Source organism: Athene cunicularia (genome assembly GCF_003259725.1).
Source record: "Athene cunicularia isolate RWA chromosome 5 unlocalized genomic scaffold, athCun1 chr5_part1, whole genome shotgun sequence".
NCBI classification, from domain to species: domain Eukaryota; kingdom Metazoa; phylum Chordata; class Aves; order Strigiformes; family Strigidae; genus Athene; species Athene cunicularia.
The window spans coordinates 18,250,308-18,268,290 of NW_020799101.1; the positions used below are offsets into that span (position 1 = coordinate 18,250,308).

General features: G+C 35.9%; 1 protein-coding gene across 3 annotated transcripts in view; it reads right to left on the reverse strand.

Annotated features, from left to right (window-relative positions):
- The window catches only part of DGLUCY (D-glutamate cyclase), a 47,185-nt gene that overhangs the window by 10,148 nt on the left and 19,054 nt on the right, over positions 1-17,983 (reverse strand). For 2 of the 3 annotated variants that reach the window (XM_026849999.1, XM_026850000.1), the window contains exons 2-10: positions 15,616-15,727; positions 13,107-13,260; positions 12,240-12,438; positions 10,715-10,916; positions 9,062-9,184; positions 6,339-6,536; positions 4,004-4,264; positions 3,448-3,547; positions 1,492-1,640 (exon numbers count right to left, since the gene is read on the reverse strand). In XM_026849999.1, the coding sequence (XP_026705800.1) occupies positions 1,492-1,640; positions 3,448-3,547; positions 4,004-4,264; positions 6,339-6,536; positions 9,062-9,184; positions 10,715-10,916; positions 12,240-12,438; positions 13,107-13,260; positions 15,616-15,718 (1,489 nt within the window). In that variant the 5' untranslated portion in view covers positions 15,719-15,727. The remainder of the gene's footprint in view (positions 1-1,491; positions 1,641-3,447; positions 3,548-4,003; positions 4,265-6,338; positions 6,537-9,061; positions 9,185-10,714; positions 10,917-12,239; positions 12,439-13,106; positions 13,261-15,615; positions 15,728-17,983) is intronic. The other variant, XM_026850001.1, reaches the window with a different exon arrangement.

Below are 17,983 nucleotides of genomic sequence, written 5' to 3' on the forward strand. Positions count from 1 at the left end.
TCCCACCTTGCAGAACACTGAATTCTGCCAAATCAGTAATATACTATGAGCTGCTCCGGGAGATATTTTAAGAGATTAGGGTATTTTTATTAAAGGAATCAGGATGTGATGTTATGTAAGTAGCTAGAGAGACCAAGTCTTTGTATCAACAGTCTAAAATCAGGGAAAAGAATTGAAGTTAACTGCAGCAAACAAAGCTCTGAGGCATTTTGCTAAATATCTTTATGAAAGAGAGCTTTTTCTATCATTATTCAGTTAATCTTTGGCTTCTCTGCTGAGATTTCCAACAGAGTGCTACCTAGAGTGCTTCTTTTTGAAAGTTACTCTCTAGGAATAGGAAAAAAAAAAATTAAATATAAATAAAATGTATTACAAGCTTTAAGATAATACAAAAATACCAGTGATCTCTTCTCTTATACAGATTTTAAATTATTCTAATGCAGTGAAATCAGACTATGCATTATCCCTGCAGGAGCTCTAAATTCTGTGGAAACATTTGAAAAACATCAGTACCGAGAAGTCAATGCTCCTGTGCTTTTAGTAATACTTAGGAGTGAGTCCACAGCACAAGAAGAAAAAAAGCCCGATCAGAAGACATGTTGTGATGTGACTGAGATCAGCCTGGCATGGGTACTTATTTCTAATCTTGTGACACTTATTTCTAATTTTGTTTCTAATATTTATATAGATTATTTATCTCCCAATTGTTTTGGGTCACACAATGTAGCAGGAAGCATCTGATTGTACAAGGATGTTGTACAATGCTTCATATACACACCTTGATCCATGGCATTTTCAAAACCAGAAACAAGAAGGTTTTCAGAAAAAAAAGGGCTATTGACAAAAGAGAGGAGCACCATGTTGACAAAAGCATTCTTATTAGATGCATTAGTCAATGCTAATGTAGTTTAAGCTGGAAGGACAATGTACTCCTTTAAAGATTACTCCTGTTTATTTTGTTAGAGAAGGCACTGTTATAGTAGGTGCAAATATGCAATCCCTGCTTAAGAGAATGTATTGCTAAAAGACAATATAAACTAAGATTCTGTCCAGATTGCTGTTTTAATAAAGGTGTAATAAACATTAAAATAGCTATAATATTTTAATATGTAATGTTTCCATTCAATAGTCATTTGCTTTCTATGCTGCTTTTCACACATAAAATACAGAATACAGTCAGTGTCAAAAACTACACTTAGAGAAGTGTATGTACACACATCGATGTATAGGTAAGACATCTGGGCTTCCTTTTTTGTCCTTAAAGAACTTTGAAATCAACTCCTCCATTTTTTTTTTCAGCTGTGCAAACCCTTCAATAGAAACTTGTCATTTTTCTCCAGCAACGGTCTCTTTAAATTCACCCACAACAAACAGCTGCAGCTCTCAAGCAGTTATTCAGCACCTGCCTCCTGCTCCTCTTCCCTTCCCTTCCCGTAGTTCCTGTTTTGTTCTTCTCTTGATTCTGAGAGTATAACACAAACTCACACATACCTGTTGTTGTGACTCCTGGAATGGTTTGTGCAGCTAAAAATAGTTCATCTATTGGATCCACGAGATGTTTGATGTTAACTTTCCTGGCATTGTAGTAATTGCCATCAGCAGCCATCCCAGCACGCTCTATTGCTATCAGGTGATCAAATCTGGTTAGCCACAAGTGAAAAAACAGAGTAAAAGAGTCAAAGCTATGATTTTTTCACATAACAAAGTCTTCTGTTGACTGCTTCTCCTGTTGTGCTTCGTTCTAACTTGTGACCATTGTGATTCAAGGTAAAACTTGGATACTGTTTTATTATTTCTGAATGTAGTTCTCTACAGTTTCTTTTCAAAGATTAGTCTAGTTTCTTTATACCTTTGGTGCAACTCTGTCAAACCACATTTGCCACTAAGAAATTGTGAAGTTCTTGAAATCCTTCTAACCAGTAACTCTTTGGGTCAGCCATCTGGCCTTGCTCTGTTTCATGTTAAAACATGTATCTTGTCAGACCTCAGTCTCTGTAAGTGTTTTCAAAGAAAACAAAAACATGGCAAATTAATGATCATCTAAGTCCTTGTTAGTGCAAATATAGTCTCTGCTTGAAGTACGTTGTTTGGCAAATGTTCATTTGTTTCCAGTTAGGGAGTTTTTTGGTTTCGGTCTTTGGACTTTGGGGATTATTTCTTTGTCTGTGGCTATTTTGCTAGTTATGAAAGTAGACAGATGTACTGCAGATGTCCTCCATTTTAAGCAGAATTTTAGTACTCGGTTCAGCCACTGTATCTTAGAATTAAGTTATTTTGCTTTTGTTTCTCCAATTTTACTGTCAAGAAGTTACTAATTGTGCTGAATTACTTTGTGTTCTTGTGGATGAGTATCTACAGTGGTTCTAGCAACCTTAAGCAGGTTACTTGTCAATTTTAAAGAAACAATTACTTTAGCTTTTTGGGACTGTGGGATCAATTGAAATAGAAACTGGCTGAAATTATGCATAGCTATAAAACACATTTTTAAAACAATACATAAAATATTAAGATAGTTTCAGGCATACTATTACAACCACAATAACCGTTAGAGCATATACTAACATGTGGTAAGAAATGGGAACTGATGAAGCAAATACCAGAGTGAAACATCTTTTTATTAAAGAGAACAAACTGAAGGCAACTACATTGAAATGTTTTATATGGAAAGATCAATAAAAATAAGCAATGTATGCCTAACTAAGGGAAACGTAAGTTGTCTATTAAATAGTGAAATGTGAATATAACTACTTAGCAAATTCTCCAGTGCATTAAGCCTAATCACACACTTTGTATAAATTTGAATTTTTGCCCAACATTGTATAATCAACAATGCATATTCAAAGAGCTCAAATCAATATTGAGAAACACATGCATACATCTATAATTTTGGGGCAGCTTTGGCTGTCCGAAGACAATTGGATGATCACTTTCACACTACTACAAACACAAGATGTTTTACTAAATCAGATCAGATTCCCCAGCTGTCAGACGAGCCAAAGCTCTAGAAAGTGAACACACTGCACAACTCTTTTCCTAGCTCTTTCACTGACTCCAACATAATACTTCCCCTTCCAGATTTTCTCACTAATTGAAAAACTGGTGTAATAATATATTGTGCATGTGTATATCTATTTATCTATGGAGTAACAGCTGAAAAGCTTTTAGAAATTTTTCAAAGGGAAGGAGCTACTGATATATAAAATATCTTTTTTTTTTTTTCTACTCCAGAGATTCATAATTGCAGAATGCTTAATTGTGGAATAATATGGAATTCTGTACTCTATGTGTGCTTTAATGCCAGTGTTTGGCTTCAAAGTTTGTTCTGCTCATTCTAAGTCTTAAGGATTTACTTGTAACCATTATATCTTCTTAGATCATGGTCATTATTTTTATTATAACTTTACACAATAGTGGTGTGACCCATTCTCAAAAACCAAATACACATACCTAGGTCTTCCAGGATCTCCATTCTCACACAAAAACATTAAAGCTGAATCAGCACTTTCCCTTTGATAACTCAATAGAGGGATAGGTCTCTTCAGGATTCCTACAGGAAAAATACACTTCAAATACTATGTACCTTTTTGTGTGTTTGAGTAACAATAAAAAAAAGGCAGAACATTTAGAATAGTAAGGACTTGGTGTCTTTACACAGTTTCTGATATGCTCGCTACATCCTTACTTTAAGTTAAACTCATTTGGATGTTAGTGCTAGTAAATGGGACCTTGAGATAGAAAATAGGTCTGCAGGAATAAGAACAGACATCCAGAATTCATCACAAACAGCTAATCCAGAATCAGTATCCAGACACGTAAGCAATAACTTGATGCCAGCTAGGTTTAACAAAATGTCACTGTAGCAACACTGATCAGAGCTTAAAGGATGAACTGTGGTTCATTCTCTTGGAAAAAAAAAAAATCCTGTACTAAGTGACAGTGAGATTAACCGAAGCAAACCTTGGCTCAAATTGGCAAGATAAAAACTGAGAAACATGTGTCTTACCTAGTTGAACAGCCTCTTCAATAATCTTTTTATTCAGATTCATGGCTCTCTGATCTGTTACTATGGCAACCTCTTTCTCCAAGGCCTGCAATATAGCTGCAATAGCGAGGGCTCCTGGGGGCCCATCGTTCTCTTCAGGTGGCTCGTAAGTGAAGTGGGTAGGAAATCCAGTTGTTATCAGCACCGACCGAGCATGGGAGATGGACAGGCAAGCCTTCAGCAGCTCGTCCTGGCGGCATAGATGAATTATACCCCGGTCTCCTATAAAAGTGTTTTTAAAGAGAGCAATACACTTCCATATATCATTCTCCTTTTTAAGGTTCTGTGTGGGTGAACCTGCTTACTTTAATGTCATTAAAGGGGTTTAAAAAAAAAAAAAAAAAAGAGAGAAAGAAAAACCTCTGGTCAAGGCAGGAATTAGGGTAATTTCCTCAGGAAACCTAGGAAGGTGTAGGATATGAGTAATAGATAATGGGCTGTGCTTCCAGGTTAAGAACTTTAGTTAACTGGAATTTGGAAATTACTACACCTAGCATGAGTGTAAATGGCTTTTTCTAAGAATTTACTGCATATTGTTTCCTTTCCTTTAGCCCTCTGATTTCTTCTGATCTGTGGTGACAGTTATGCTAGACCATGGCTAGCTATGGAAGCTAGATTGCAACTCAAGCATCCTAGGTCTTAGAGAAGTTTTGATGCAGGCTTCAGATGAGTAAGCTGGTCCTTTGTCTCTGTTTAACTCTACCCACTTAGGGGAGAGCTAATTCCCAATTAAATTCCAATTAATGAAATGATTAACCCCAGAAGTGAGGATTCCGAGACATTGTGAGTAACCTGGGGACTTCAGAAGCTCAGTTAATACAGTGGTATCCAGGTGACTGCTAAAAGATCTTGTAACTTCATGTAGTAGAGAACCATGTTATCTGACCTTGAGAAATTGGTGAATATTAACAGATGTCTCTTTTCATGGGTCAGTTCCTACAGAGGCAACACTGTGTTACCTGTGTATGTCTTTCATTGTTCAAACACTTCCTACCTCCTCTCCCTTCCTTGGCATTCGGGAACACAAGTTCACACCTCAGTCCTTTTGATTTTCTAGTGATCCTGAAAACCACAAATACCAGCATGATGTGCCAATATTCGTGGGCTGATAGTAAGAGTTAAGTCCACACTAGTGTTTTCTAGTGTCCTCACATCTTCATCTTTATCACCTTTGTCCCCACCCCGCACTTCCCTCTTTTTGTCCTCGATTTTCCCTTTATCGTTTTTCCCTCTGTTCATCCTAAATAACATACAAGCAAAATACAGATAGTAGACACAGAAAAAAGTTCTGAACTAACTTAAGTAACAGAAGTAGGGAATATTAGTCTCTGAGAATTGGGGTATATTAGCCAAGATAAAGTACTGTACCCTCTTTTAGCAATAAAATGAGTTAATTCTTAAGTTAGGTCCTGTATTTCTGCAGAGCATGGCATTGTGCCAAGCTGAACTCTAAAGAGTAGGAAAAGGAGAGGCCTTGTGAGTAAAAATGAACAGATTCAAACATATGCACACAGCCTAAGATTGGAAGAGCTGGGCTTAGGCAGTTTTCCACTACTGTCTACAGAGGGTTTCAGAAAATTTGTGGGAAACAGATCAGAATTTACAGCAGACAGAGGGGACTAATTCAACGTGTATTTTAGGAATGGTTGCACTACTCAGTTTGCCTTTATTTCCCTCTCACTTTCCTTGTGCACACATGCAGCCCCACCTCTTGACCTTCTATGGTGGTCAGGTCACTCTGGTCCATCACACCACATCTCAGTAATGAATATGTCAGCAGACCTTGATGTAATTCCTCTCATCAGGGAGGGATGTTTGAAAAGCACATACAACTGCTAGAATCTTCTGGTAGGAGCATATTAATAGTAGTAAAGAAATAGGCTATTTACTAAACAGTGAATACCAGAGTAGCTGTTACCAGCATGCTGAAATGCCCTGTACTTTACATACCAATTTCAGTTTTATTTCATAACTGTTCTTATTCCCTGTGGACTCTCCAGTCTGCTGTAAACATCAGTGCTTCTGTGTACTTTGAGAATATACAGTTGTCAAGATCAGATATTCCATTACCCATAAGGTTGAATGGTTTTTGCCAGATTCTGATATTAAGTACAGTAACAAAAAATGTAAGACCTAATTATATTAACTCACTGTATTCCACACAGAATTTTTTAAATCTTAAAATTGCCTTTAGATTCTTACTGTGTTCTTGAATTTTATGAATATCCAAAAAAGCAGGATAGGTCATATCTACCTCATAACAAATCCACTAAAGGAAGAGAGTTTTTGTTTTTACCTGGATCTATTCCAATTAGGGTCTCTAGAGTCTTTATCTTCTGGGCTGCTTCTGCTGATACAATACTGTAATGCAGAGGATCTTGAGAAATGAGGTGGACTTGTGGGATTTCTCTTGAGGATCTGACTGTAACATTGTCATTCTTTAGGTCAGTAACAAACATGCAGCCAGGAGAATGAGTAAAAGCTAATGGCGTTCCTAAAATGGGTGAAAGAACTACAATTAAACACATTGATACTGCAATATATTGAAATATCAGAATGATAAAATCACAAAAAACTATTTATCAACAGTTTCTGCCGATGACATATCATAAAAACAGGTGACATTTTAAGTTATACTGCAGCAATTAATATGCTTTGAGAAATGAATGTATGCATATACATCTGAAAATGTTTTCACTTTTAAAAAGCTCATGTGGGTAGCTGAGATCAGTTTTTTCTACAATCTCCTCTTTGGTATAAACTTGAAGCAACTTAGGAACTGAACACTGGTACCCTCCAATGAAGTCTGTGAGGAACTGGCAAGTCTGAAAATCGGGTTTGACATATCAATGCACAAGTTTCTTCAAGAACAAGTTAATGCTTAAGTTTGTTGGTGATATTGTTTCCATAAGAATAAATTAGATATTAGGATAAATTGGATATTAGGAAGCATTTCTTTAGAGAATGGGTTGTTGGGCGTTGGGATGGGCTGCCCAGGGAGGTGGTGGACTCCCCATCCCTGGAGGGGTTGAAGAGTCGGGCTGACATGGCGCTGAGGGATATGGTGTAGTTGGGAACTGTCAGTGCTAGGCTAATGCTTGGACTAGATGATCTTCAAGGTCTTTTCCAACCTAGATGATTCTGTGAAATTAATTTTCTAGGTTCTAGAGTGCTGGTGGAAGCTATACTGACTTTCTTGTACCTTTGAATATCCTTGTAACAGGGATATGACAAATAGCTGGCTAGGAGAAGTCTTTTATCAGATTAAGAAAATGGAGATTAGTGTCTCTGCACAATGTCTTGCTGACCTAGCTAGAAGACCTATAAACTAACAAGCAATAATGACAAAAGGTGACCAGTAAGTCTTAGCAAAGGGAATCAGAGTAGCATCTGGTGAGCAGTAAGTTTATTTAGATCTGACAGCATAGTAGTTATCTAAGCTGAAATATTTGCTGTCTTTATATTAATTTCAGAAGTCTTGATCTAGATTATACTTGATTTTGCAGAATTGGTAGGACGTTGCAAAAATCACAACTGGTGTACTTACACAAGCAAAACCTTACTGTGTTAGGATGATGAAAAGGGAGGAGATATTTCTTCAAAAAGTACATACGTGCTTGGTCTGTGATAGATCTGTTGGGAGACTATGGCCAACAATTTAAAAGCAGCTGGGCAACATGGTTGTTGAGGTTTCATATACCACACCGAACCATGTGAGTAGATGATATTTTTTGTGAGAAGCTAGCAGATTCATCTAAAGTAAGGGTACTGGTGGCAAGGCAGAATTTTAACTACCTAGCTGAGAAAGGAGCACAGCAAGATACAAACTGTCCAGAAAGTTCCTGGAATGCATTAATGACAACTGGTTTTAATACAGAAAATGGAGAAATAAACAAAAGTCAGTTCCAGGCAAAGGCAGGATAGATAGACAGTTGCTTTGGGCAACAGACTGTGGAGAGTTGGCAAATTTTTCTCTACTTTTCCTGCAACAAAGATCCATGAGGAAGATGAATAGAGTGCTGGAGAACACAGGAAAGAGCAGGATTTTCAGCTTGGATTTGTGACTGGAGAAAAGGGTTGTATATATGAAAGAAAAAGAAGTCTGTGCTCCTAGTGCTGAGCATATTTACCATAGCTGTTGAGAGCAGTTTAGATAAACATCTGTAAGGAACTACAAGGATGTAGCAGATCCTGCAAGGGGAGAAGTACAAAGCAGATGACCTCCCAAGGGTCTCCCAATTATACTGCCTATGATTATTAAGCTTCTTTTCCAGTAAGAACTAAAAGATGAGATTTTATTCCACAATAGTGATTTAGAGCAGTATATAATACTGTCATTATGGTTTAGTCGCATTTTCTTGCCCTTTGTGCTCATGCCTGTTGGAAAAAGTGCAGGACAGCTCTGTGCAGAGGACAAAGCTTCATTTATGTAAAGTGTGTCACACTTAATTAATTTTAGAACAAAACCTAAAAGCTCAGAATTCCTCATGAGATAATTATGAACTCTTTTCCAGGACAATCAATTTGCTAGCTCTTGACAACATTTTCTAAAGGTTTCTGGTTGTGTTTTCTTCTTTTTCTTTTCTTTTTTTTTTTTTTTTCCCCATTATTGCTTTACTGCAATGTAATACAAAATTATATTTTAAAAGAAGTAAGCTTAAAAACTAATGTCTTTAAACTTCTAGTTTTTAATAATGCTTAAAAAAGATCTTTTGATGCTGCCAGAACTTTAGATTTCTGCCCTTAAAATACTCAGACAAGAGTGATGAGATTTCAGTAGGAACTTCCTTTAACGTAGACCTGTATTTCACAATGGAAAATAGTCCTGCCAAAGGTTTTTTTGTTGTTTGGTTGGGATGTTTTTTAGCAAACCCTAAAATCAAGCCTACTAATCAGCCAACTCAGTCTGTGTTTGGGAAAGAAAAAAAAAAAAGAAAAAAAAGAAAAAAAAGAAAAGAAAAAGAGAGAGTAAAAGAGATTGTAGGATAATTTTTTAAAAAGTCTCCTAACAGTACATACTGCAGTTGATGACTGCTTCTACTCCTGTTACTCCACAGGCCCAAAACACTGGAATATCACCAGGGTAAAGTTGAACTTGATCTCCATAGTCTGGTTTGGAAAGATCTTGTATTCCCAGCAGACCTGGAATTGATCAAAAATGAAATCATGAGAGATTCTGATTAAGTAGTACTACTGCAAAGCCAGGGCGGTGGACCCCAAACATCATTCAATGACACTGAGCTAGGATTGCTACAGTGATAAGTCCCACCCAAGTGGCATATTTAGTTTGCCTTTGAGTGCATGTCCCCAGAACCTGAGATGACTTCTTTTCCCTTTTTGTACTTGATGACATCAATAAAAATGTGTTCACTGTATTTCTGCAACAAAATACGAGCTAGGTGTGTATGCTGAGTTTCCAAGATAATATAAATCTTCTCTGTCATCAGTATTATATTCATAACACTCCCAAACAAGAATAAATAACTGCAATGCAAAATGGGTTTATTCTAGAACACAAATTCTATGGTTTTAGCTTTCTACATTGTTCTTTTACCTCTCTGGGGTAGATAACTACATCTCACTCTTACCCAGCTTTTATTAATTTGTCTTTTGCTTTATTCTAACACCTACTTGTAATATTCTGGGTCATTCTAAATACTTGATATCTTCCCTTCGTTTTAAATTCTTGAGATGCTTTAATATACCACTTTCTTTTTTGGAATTAACTTACATAATCTTTATATATAATAATTTACTCTTTTCTGTTAAAAATAAGTGAATAGTGGAGACCCTCACTTGCCCAATAATCTTGTTGCTCTACTCAAAGTAATAATTTATTACTAGTTTCCCAGATTTCAGCACTCAGACCAAATATATTACTGGGATGTACTGTTAACCAGTGACATCTTTTGTGATCTCCAATGTGATCCTTCTGTGTATGCAGCCCTTGAGTCTACTGATTGACAAATTTCTGTCAGCAGATGGGAATTTTTTTTATTGTGATCTATCTTCATCTTACAGGTGTCTGGTTTTGTTCTTCAAACAGCCTCTTGTTTTATATATATATTTTTTAAATTTTCCCTTGCAAAGAATAGGCCTATACATGTTTGAGCTGGGATTTAAAAAAAATATATATTCTTGTCATTTCTTTTTATTCTTTCTTAAGTGTTGTGCTCAATGTATTCTATTTCAGTATTTTTAAAAATAATGCAGTATTTACTTTCACAGTACTCCACTAAGACACAAAATGTATCCACACATACTTCTCTTCATGCTGTCGATCACTGCTACCCTGTCACTGGAATCTCTGACAGCAAGAATGTATTCACATATAAGTGAAAATGCATACATTTTAGAAAAATGTGATTACACCTTTTTACAAAAACCACCCCTGCCATATAACTTAATTTATCTACATCAAACAGCTTTTATCCAAGAAATCTCTATGTTCAGCTAATTCAAAACCTATTTTTCTTTTTTTCTTTCTCTTTTTTTCCTTTTTTTTTTTTTTTCCCCCCCTTTTTTTCTATTCAGGTTTATAACCATTAGGAAGGTTTAACACATAATAAATTTACTGGTGCAGGTATTTCAGTCCTACCACTTCCCATGGTTCCTCTCTTCATTTTTATACACAGTAAAGTACATACAGAGTGAAAACTGAAAAGCACTAACCAGGATCACCCATGTGAATTGGTGCTCCATGGGCTTCTTTTAATTCAGATGTTGCTATCACAGCTGCTTCCAACTTGCTTTCAGGAATAGGTCTCATTGTGACTACTAAATCGCAGCAAAATGTAGAAACGCTGTAGCAGGGGACTACTGTCTGGCAGTTCAAAAGAATCCAAGGTGTTAGCAGAAATATTGAATAATACCTCTAAAGTATTAGAAGAAATAAGTCTAAAACTTTGTGCTGTACTTGGGTTTAGAAAGGCCACATACTAACATTCATTTTAAATCCTTTTAAACAAAAACTTATTAGCATCCCATAGGTTGGAGTTTGGTGGGTTTTTTTTTTTGGTTTTTTTTTTTTTTTTTTGTAAGATCCAGCAGTGCAGGAGTGAAACATTCCATCCTTGAGTTTCTTCATATAGATCTCTAAAATTTTCAATGTTATGCATTTCTTGCTTTGGTATGAGTAGCATAGACTGTGGTGAGCTCAGTATATTCTGAATATTTTTGGAAAACAGTGGTGTGCTCCCTATACAGAAAGGGAAAAAGATAATAAAAAGTATCACACAGCGACAAATCTACTTGGTCTGAGTTCAGGGGAGCTACAGTGCTCTGTAACACTCAAGGGTCAGGAACTCCTGCTGCTGGCAGCACCCACTTCTACAGAAGCAGCATGCCAGTTCCACACATACAAAATCTTTCATGCCTCTGGAAAGGTTCTTTGGAATTCATCATTCTCACTGACTGGGATACTGAAGTACCTTTTATATTCAGAAATAAAACAGTCCAGTTTTTTAGGAGAATCTCTACATTACATCTAAACACAATTATGCCTCCCTTCTGACCAGGAGTACAGCAAAAACACTGTGTCTGAAAACAATGAGCATACGAATTAAATGAAAAAGGCATGCAGATGTGCACTGAAGTGTTTTTAATATTACAGGGTCTACCTACTGGAGCCAGAATTACTCTAGGACTTCTGCTGACAGTAAAATCTGCACTAGAAACTTGCTGAGCACAGTTATAATTTTCAGTGCTACAGTAGATACCTCAAGTCTTTGGGAACATCTTCTGTCCCAGAGGTCTGAGTTCCTTGCAAATATGCAGTTTAAGGGCTCTACTGTCCCAGGAAAAATCCAAAAAAGGCTGTTGTATGTGCAGAAGAAACTGCTACTGTCAAGGCTCATAAAAGGAATGTTCCTACTGCAAGCTGGAGCTGGTATGGAGAGCAGGACATGTAAAGGCTGTACAAATGAAATGGCTGCCATAGCACACAGGGAAAAACTTTGTCACTGTAAATGAATAAAAAAAGCAGATTGTGTTTGCAGCAAGTTGAGAAAAACACTGATCTGAGGGTGGGCATATTTTACCCTGTATTTTTATGCACTTAGCGCTAGCACATGCCTAAAGTTACTATACAGGTAGGGAAGAACGTCCTGATTTTGAGCAATAGATACATGCACATAGTGTGACTACGGGCAAATATTCAAAGTTCCGACAAAGACTATTGGTGTGTGTATATACTTACCTTATACATGCTTACATTACATTTTTGCTCAACATTTCTTACGGGAATGTTAGCATTTTGAACAGCTTTTTCAAAAGAGAAGCTGCAGCCTAAATAAAAAGTCACCATATCCTTAAGTTGTTCAGAATACTCTTTCAGGCTTTTCCGTGATCCAGTACAAGCTCCATGCTCATATATTCTGTACTGTGGGCAGTCAGTTCTAGTGAAATAAGAGGTTATCACAGCTGTATCATATTTTCTGAAAACAGGGTGAATTGTTTGAATTTACATTAACCCAGTATCAGACCACAAGAAACAGCCTACTACAACCATTTCTTTTCTGTCTGAGTAAAATGAAACAAACACATGCAAAAACCCTAGAACACCTTACTCTGCACAAAAATAAGTCAGTAAACAGAACATTAGAGTTTGGGATGTTTTAGGTTTTAAAGGTAAATGTCCCTTATATGTATCTTCTCTTGGGGTTTCAAAAATTAGGGAGCTTTTTAAGTCTTGTTTTCAGTGTGCGTTACAGGAGTCACATTTTTCAAATTTCAGAGACTCTCAAATATCATGCAGTCTCCATGCCTGTGATACTACTAAATAAAACAAAGCTAAAACCCTAATTCTGCTGGCTCAGGCAGCAAAATATTTAGAAATTACACAAAATTTCCCTTTTGTAGTAGAGAAATACTTGTAATACTGACAATTACCATAACATGATTCTCAAGAACAAGATAATCAGGCTATTATGCATAGTTTTCATTCAAAGGTATAACTCCAAGAAAAGAAACTTGTTCAAAATGTACAGTCTGTTCCCTGAAATCCTCCTAATTACCACCAGTATTCACTGCAGAACTTTGAGAAGCAAGGTTGGTCTGGAGTTACCTGATATCAGAATCGCTACTCAGAGGAGGACATTTCCAATCACCTGGTTTACTTCTGTACAGCAGTGGCAGGGGTCCTTCATTTGCATGGCAAAACTTCTCGAAGTCATCAGCCAGGGACTTGTGTAAAATCACGACATTGGCCTGTTTATAGCCTGAGATTGTGGAAGATAGGAATGACTGGTTATTAATTCAGTTTTTTGTTTGTGAAACAATAACTTTTCTGTATAGATTTCATTAGGTGGTCTATAAAAAGTTACCTGAAGGAAAGTTTTGATTCAGAACTCTATTATTAAAAAAGAAATCTTTTAAAAATCATAGCTAGATGTACTCTGTATGTGAAGTTGTTCACAGCTAAAATAGCTGGCAGACATGGGTAGTACTAGAATACGAAGGCAGCATAATTAATAAACATTTCTATGAATTTATGTATAAACATAATTTATTACCTAACTGGGGAAATTAGTATTCTGTAGAAAAAGACTTTACTTTGCAAATGTTAGCACAGAGCCAAAGAAAGGCTGTTGCATACCACATTTTCACCTTTTTTTCTTTTTTTCATTTAGTACCAAGCTATAAATCATAGCCAGTCCAACAGTAAACTCCTGGAATCTTGACATTATGTAGCCCATTTTTTTAAAGTTTGTTGGCTATGGAATTTTACTGTGGGCTGCAATTTAACAGAAATAATTACAGTACAGGAATAAACTCTTGCCTGTCACACTAAACCTCAGTCATTTCTTCTGTTTCTAATTAAAAAAACTAAAATGAACGGAACTGCCACATTTTCTTCACTTGAAATCAACTTTGATTTAAAAGGTTGTTGACTACTACCATGCAATAGCTTCTAAAAACATGAACAGTTTTGCAGTGAGTATCAATGAAGAAAGCTTACATTCATTTATTTAGCAAAAATGTATTTTCTAAACAGTAGTAGTTAATACCAATGCCATTTCCATTTTCCTGCCTGTAAATACCAGCTGTTCAAATACAGAGAGGCAATTTGGAGTATAACTAGTCTGTGGTGTATAAAACTGTCAAATAACAGTCCCTAACTCCTGTATTGATACTGCCTTGAAAAGTTAATACCGTGTCTGACACCAGACAGGTGAGTAAGAGGCTGCATAGAAGATCTCACTTTCTTAAATACTGTGGTAGTCTGTCATCCAAGAGGCAACTATTTAGTTGAAATCAGTGGTCTGCCTTAAAAGGCTGTAGAAAATCAGCCAAATCTTATTCTTGACCAAAGCTAACAAAGAAATCAAAAGATAAAATTACATTCCCGATGTAAAAATGCAAAGCAAAGGCTGAAGTAAGCATGTATTTGCATACTGAATGTGCCCACAAACTGCTCTCTTGGGAGTACTCAGCACAAAAATTCATTTTATTACTAGCAAAAGTTACTAAATACAGAAGCAGTTTCTTGCTAAATACAGAAATACATTTTTGTTAAATAAACATACTAAATTTACCACTGAATAAAATACTACATGCAGCAACCCCTCAACTTCATTCCTTGCTGTTCCTGTTCATGTGAAATCCACAAGCACTTTCTAATTTGCTGGTGATATTCACAGATTCTTAAAATTATAGTTTTAGTGAGTGCATTCAACTCAGACAACTCTGAATTTACAATGCCAGTCACAGCTGACTGAATCTGCAGGTAACTTTCAGGTATTCTGTAAAGTCAGAAATCTTTCTTACAACTCTTTGACAACTTTACTGCTCCTCCTGGTAACTACCCTTACTTTCTTTATCGATGAAAACATATTTCCCTTCTCATATCTTCTTATGTATATACTTGCATTATCTATCCATCGTTATGAATATATTCATGAGCAATGTTAGTGAAGCTGGACATGCTGATCAACCCATGCATTAATTCAATTCTGAGAAGTTTAGAAAGAGCTTTTAATTTCTTTGGTGAATGACAATGAGTTGAGTTATTTGAGTATGAAACCATGTTTTCCCTCCCCCTTATAATTCCCATTCTTCCTGAGTCAGTAATTTCCAACTTCTGCAACAAATGAAGCAGAAAAACACTTCGGTAACTATAAATCTCTAATTCTTCCTCAAAGCATATCCAATACACTAAGTAAAGCAAGGGGTCTGTGAAGAACATAGTATGTTATCCTACAAATGTGATAATAATATATACAAGAAAAGCCAGATTTGGTTAAAGATTTTTCAAATATTTTCTGCATCTGTAATTTCTCAGTGACATAACTGGGAGTTGCAAACATTGAAAACAAAGTCCATATTCTTTACACAGGTAGAATGATATATTTTCTCTGATGTACCTTTATGATTTAAGAGCACAGTGTCAGGTACTTACAATGTAATTTCAAAACCACCCAAGTGACTTAAGAACATAAGTCAACTTAACATTTTCATCTGTTTTACTTCAGTGCTTTTGATATTCCTACATTCCTTCACAAACAAAAAAAGGAAACACATAGCTATGAATCTAAAATGGAATCACTTTTGCACTTAGATTTAGGTTTACTTACCCTCTGCCATTCCAGAAGTATTACTAATACTGAGTCTGTTGCATCGAATTACTCTTCTTAGCACATGGGGAAGCAGAGTTTTCAAGCCTCCCGACAAAAACATTTCTTCATCCTTAACAGGAAGATAATTATAAATATAAACACACAGCTTTCTTTTTTTTTTTTGACAGTTTAGATTTTGATTTGCTGGAGAATTTAGCTGAAGTTTCCTCCCATGCTCCACCGAAGTTATTATCAACAGGAAATTCTAAGTTATAACTCAAAAGCCAGATCAAAGTCAAAAGGTTATTTCACTGACATTTTACAACTAAATGCAAACAGAATCTTTCAGTAAACTAGCCAGAGACGTGCACTTTAACATTCAGGATAAAATGCAAAGTTTTGCCAGCCTGTAATGTAAGAAGCAGATTTCTTTTCTCCTTGATAAATATTCATTTCCTAGAGTATTCACTTATCTGAATTTCATCGTAACTTTAAATTTGCAAAAGCACAGATGGGTTAACCTACCAAGCTATAATCTGTAATGTTACTTCTCTGTTCAAAATGCTTTTAGACAATTAGCAATGCAATCTTCCAGTAAAGAGAGAATTATATTCAGAAAATGTATTTTAATATATTCCATGCATATTATACTTTTCAAATATTAATTATGTAGAAGTGAATACCCCTGTGGCTATTCTTCCACTGGGAAAGCAGACATACAGATGTTTAAGTCACTTGTCATACAGTCTGGAGTAGAAACAGAGATAAGTATGCTAACTACAATCAATACCTGTCTCTTTTTACATCTTTTGGAGATTTAAGATATCTTTTTGCTGCAATCTAGTCAAGGTTCACACAAAGTTTTTCCCCTCCACCTAAACTACCTAATAAATAAAAAGGGTTTATTACCCCACTATTAGGAAAAAGTAAAAGAAAGCTCAGGGTAAAACAACTTGGCTGCTTATGATTTTAACCTTGGTCACTTTTAAGTAAAGAAACAGAAATATCCTCCAAGTAATCAAAATACCAACCTCCATTTTTTTCTTTAATTCAGAGGAAGCCATTCTTGATGTCATTCATAAGAAGTAATAAACACAATAGAAGCTGTGCTGCTTTATATAAAAGATGCCAGTAAATTAACGTACAATATGATGTTACAACCTTCTAGCAAAAGTTAACTTTTCTGTTAAAGGTCCACAGCTTTTGTACACTATAACTATGACAGTACAAAGTTTTACTCTTACAGTGGAGTGGAATATAAGTGAAACACTTTATTATGAAAATTTATACCTCTGAGCAACTAATTCCTTAATTAACTTGAAGTAAGAGCGGTGATATGTTTTGGCTGAAATTACACTCTTATGGTAGATTGTCTGTCCAAATTGTTTCCCAAAGCTTGCAGAATTCTGAGAGCTTAAACTGGGTGCACTGAAATTTAGAGCAACCTTTGTATCTATTGTTAATTCTGAAATCTTTATATAACATTGTCAGCCAAAATAAATCAGTCTGGATTTTTTTTCTGAACTCTCTCTTACTACTTTCTAACTCTTCTCTTCTTTTTCGCTTTTACATTATCACTCTGTATGCTGCACAAAAAATAGCCTTCATTACAAAATCGTGAACAATTCCAAACACACACTTTAAAGATAACAAGAAATCGGATTTAGAAATGTAGCTGAGCAGTATTCCAGGCCTACAAGTGTCAATTTAAGAGACATTATTCTTACTGTAAAGAGAATTTCTAACACAAGTCTGGAATTATTCATTCAAGAGGTTTCAAATTAAATAAAGTGATCCTAATAAAAAATTTCAGATGTGTTCATTAGATTCTTTCAGATTGTTTTTATTTCTGAGAATCTTTGAAATCTAAATCATCTATAGGATTGATGGCTTTAAGAACTATTAGCTTACTTGGATTTGAGAGACAGCCAAAATTCAGGAAACTAATTTGGGACAAAAGCTGTCTGCAGCTAGGCATTTTATCACAAATGCCCTGGTCTGATGTTGGGCAAGCCTGATTCTCCCCTCATGAAGTATGTGCTCAGTAGCAGAAATGGAATTACCTGTGAGATTTTGTCAGCAAACTTTGACAGCAAGTGGCTAACAAGCTGTAGGACTGTGAATATCAGTAGTGCCAAAATGTTGGTTGTGAGTACTTTACAGAAACGCTTTGGCTTGTTGTTCCTATTTGTGAACCTAGCCCCTAGCTGCAAAGCAGCATGTATTGTTGATGACTGGTTAGGAAGTGAGTTATTTAAATATTAACTTTGTGTAAAAGCAGACTGAATCACCTCTTTCAGATGAGTGGTAAAACTTAATTGATGACTATTTGCTATCACTAAAGTTCCCGAGGTGATTTTATAAAACTGTAGGGAACATCCAACAG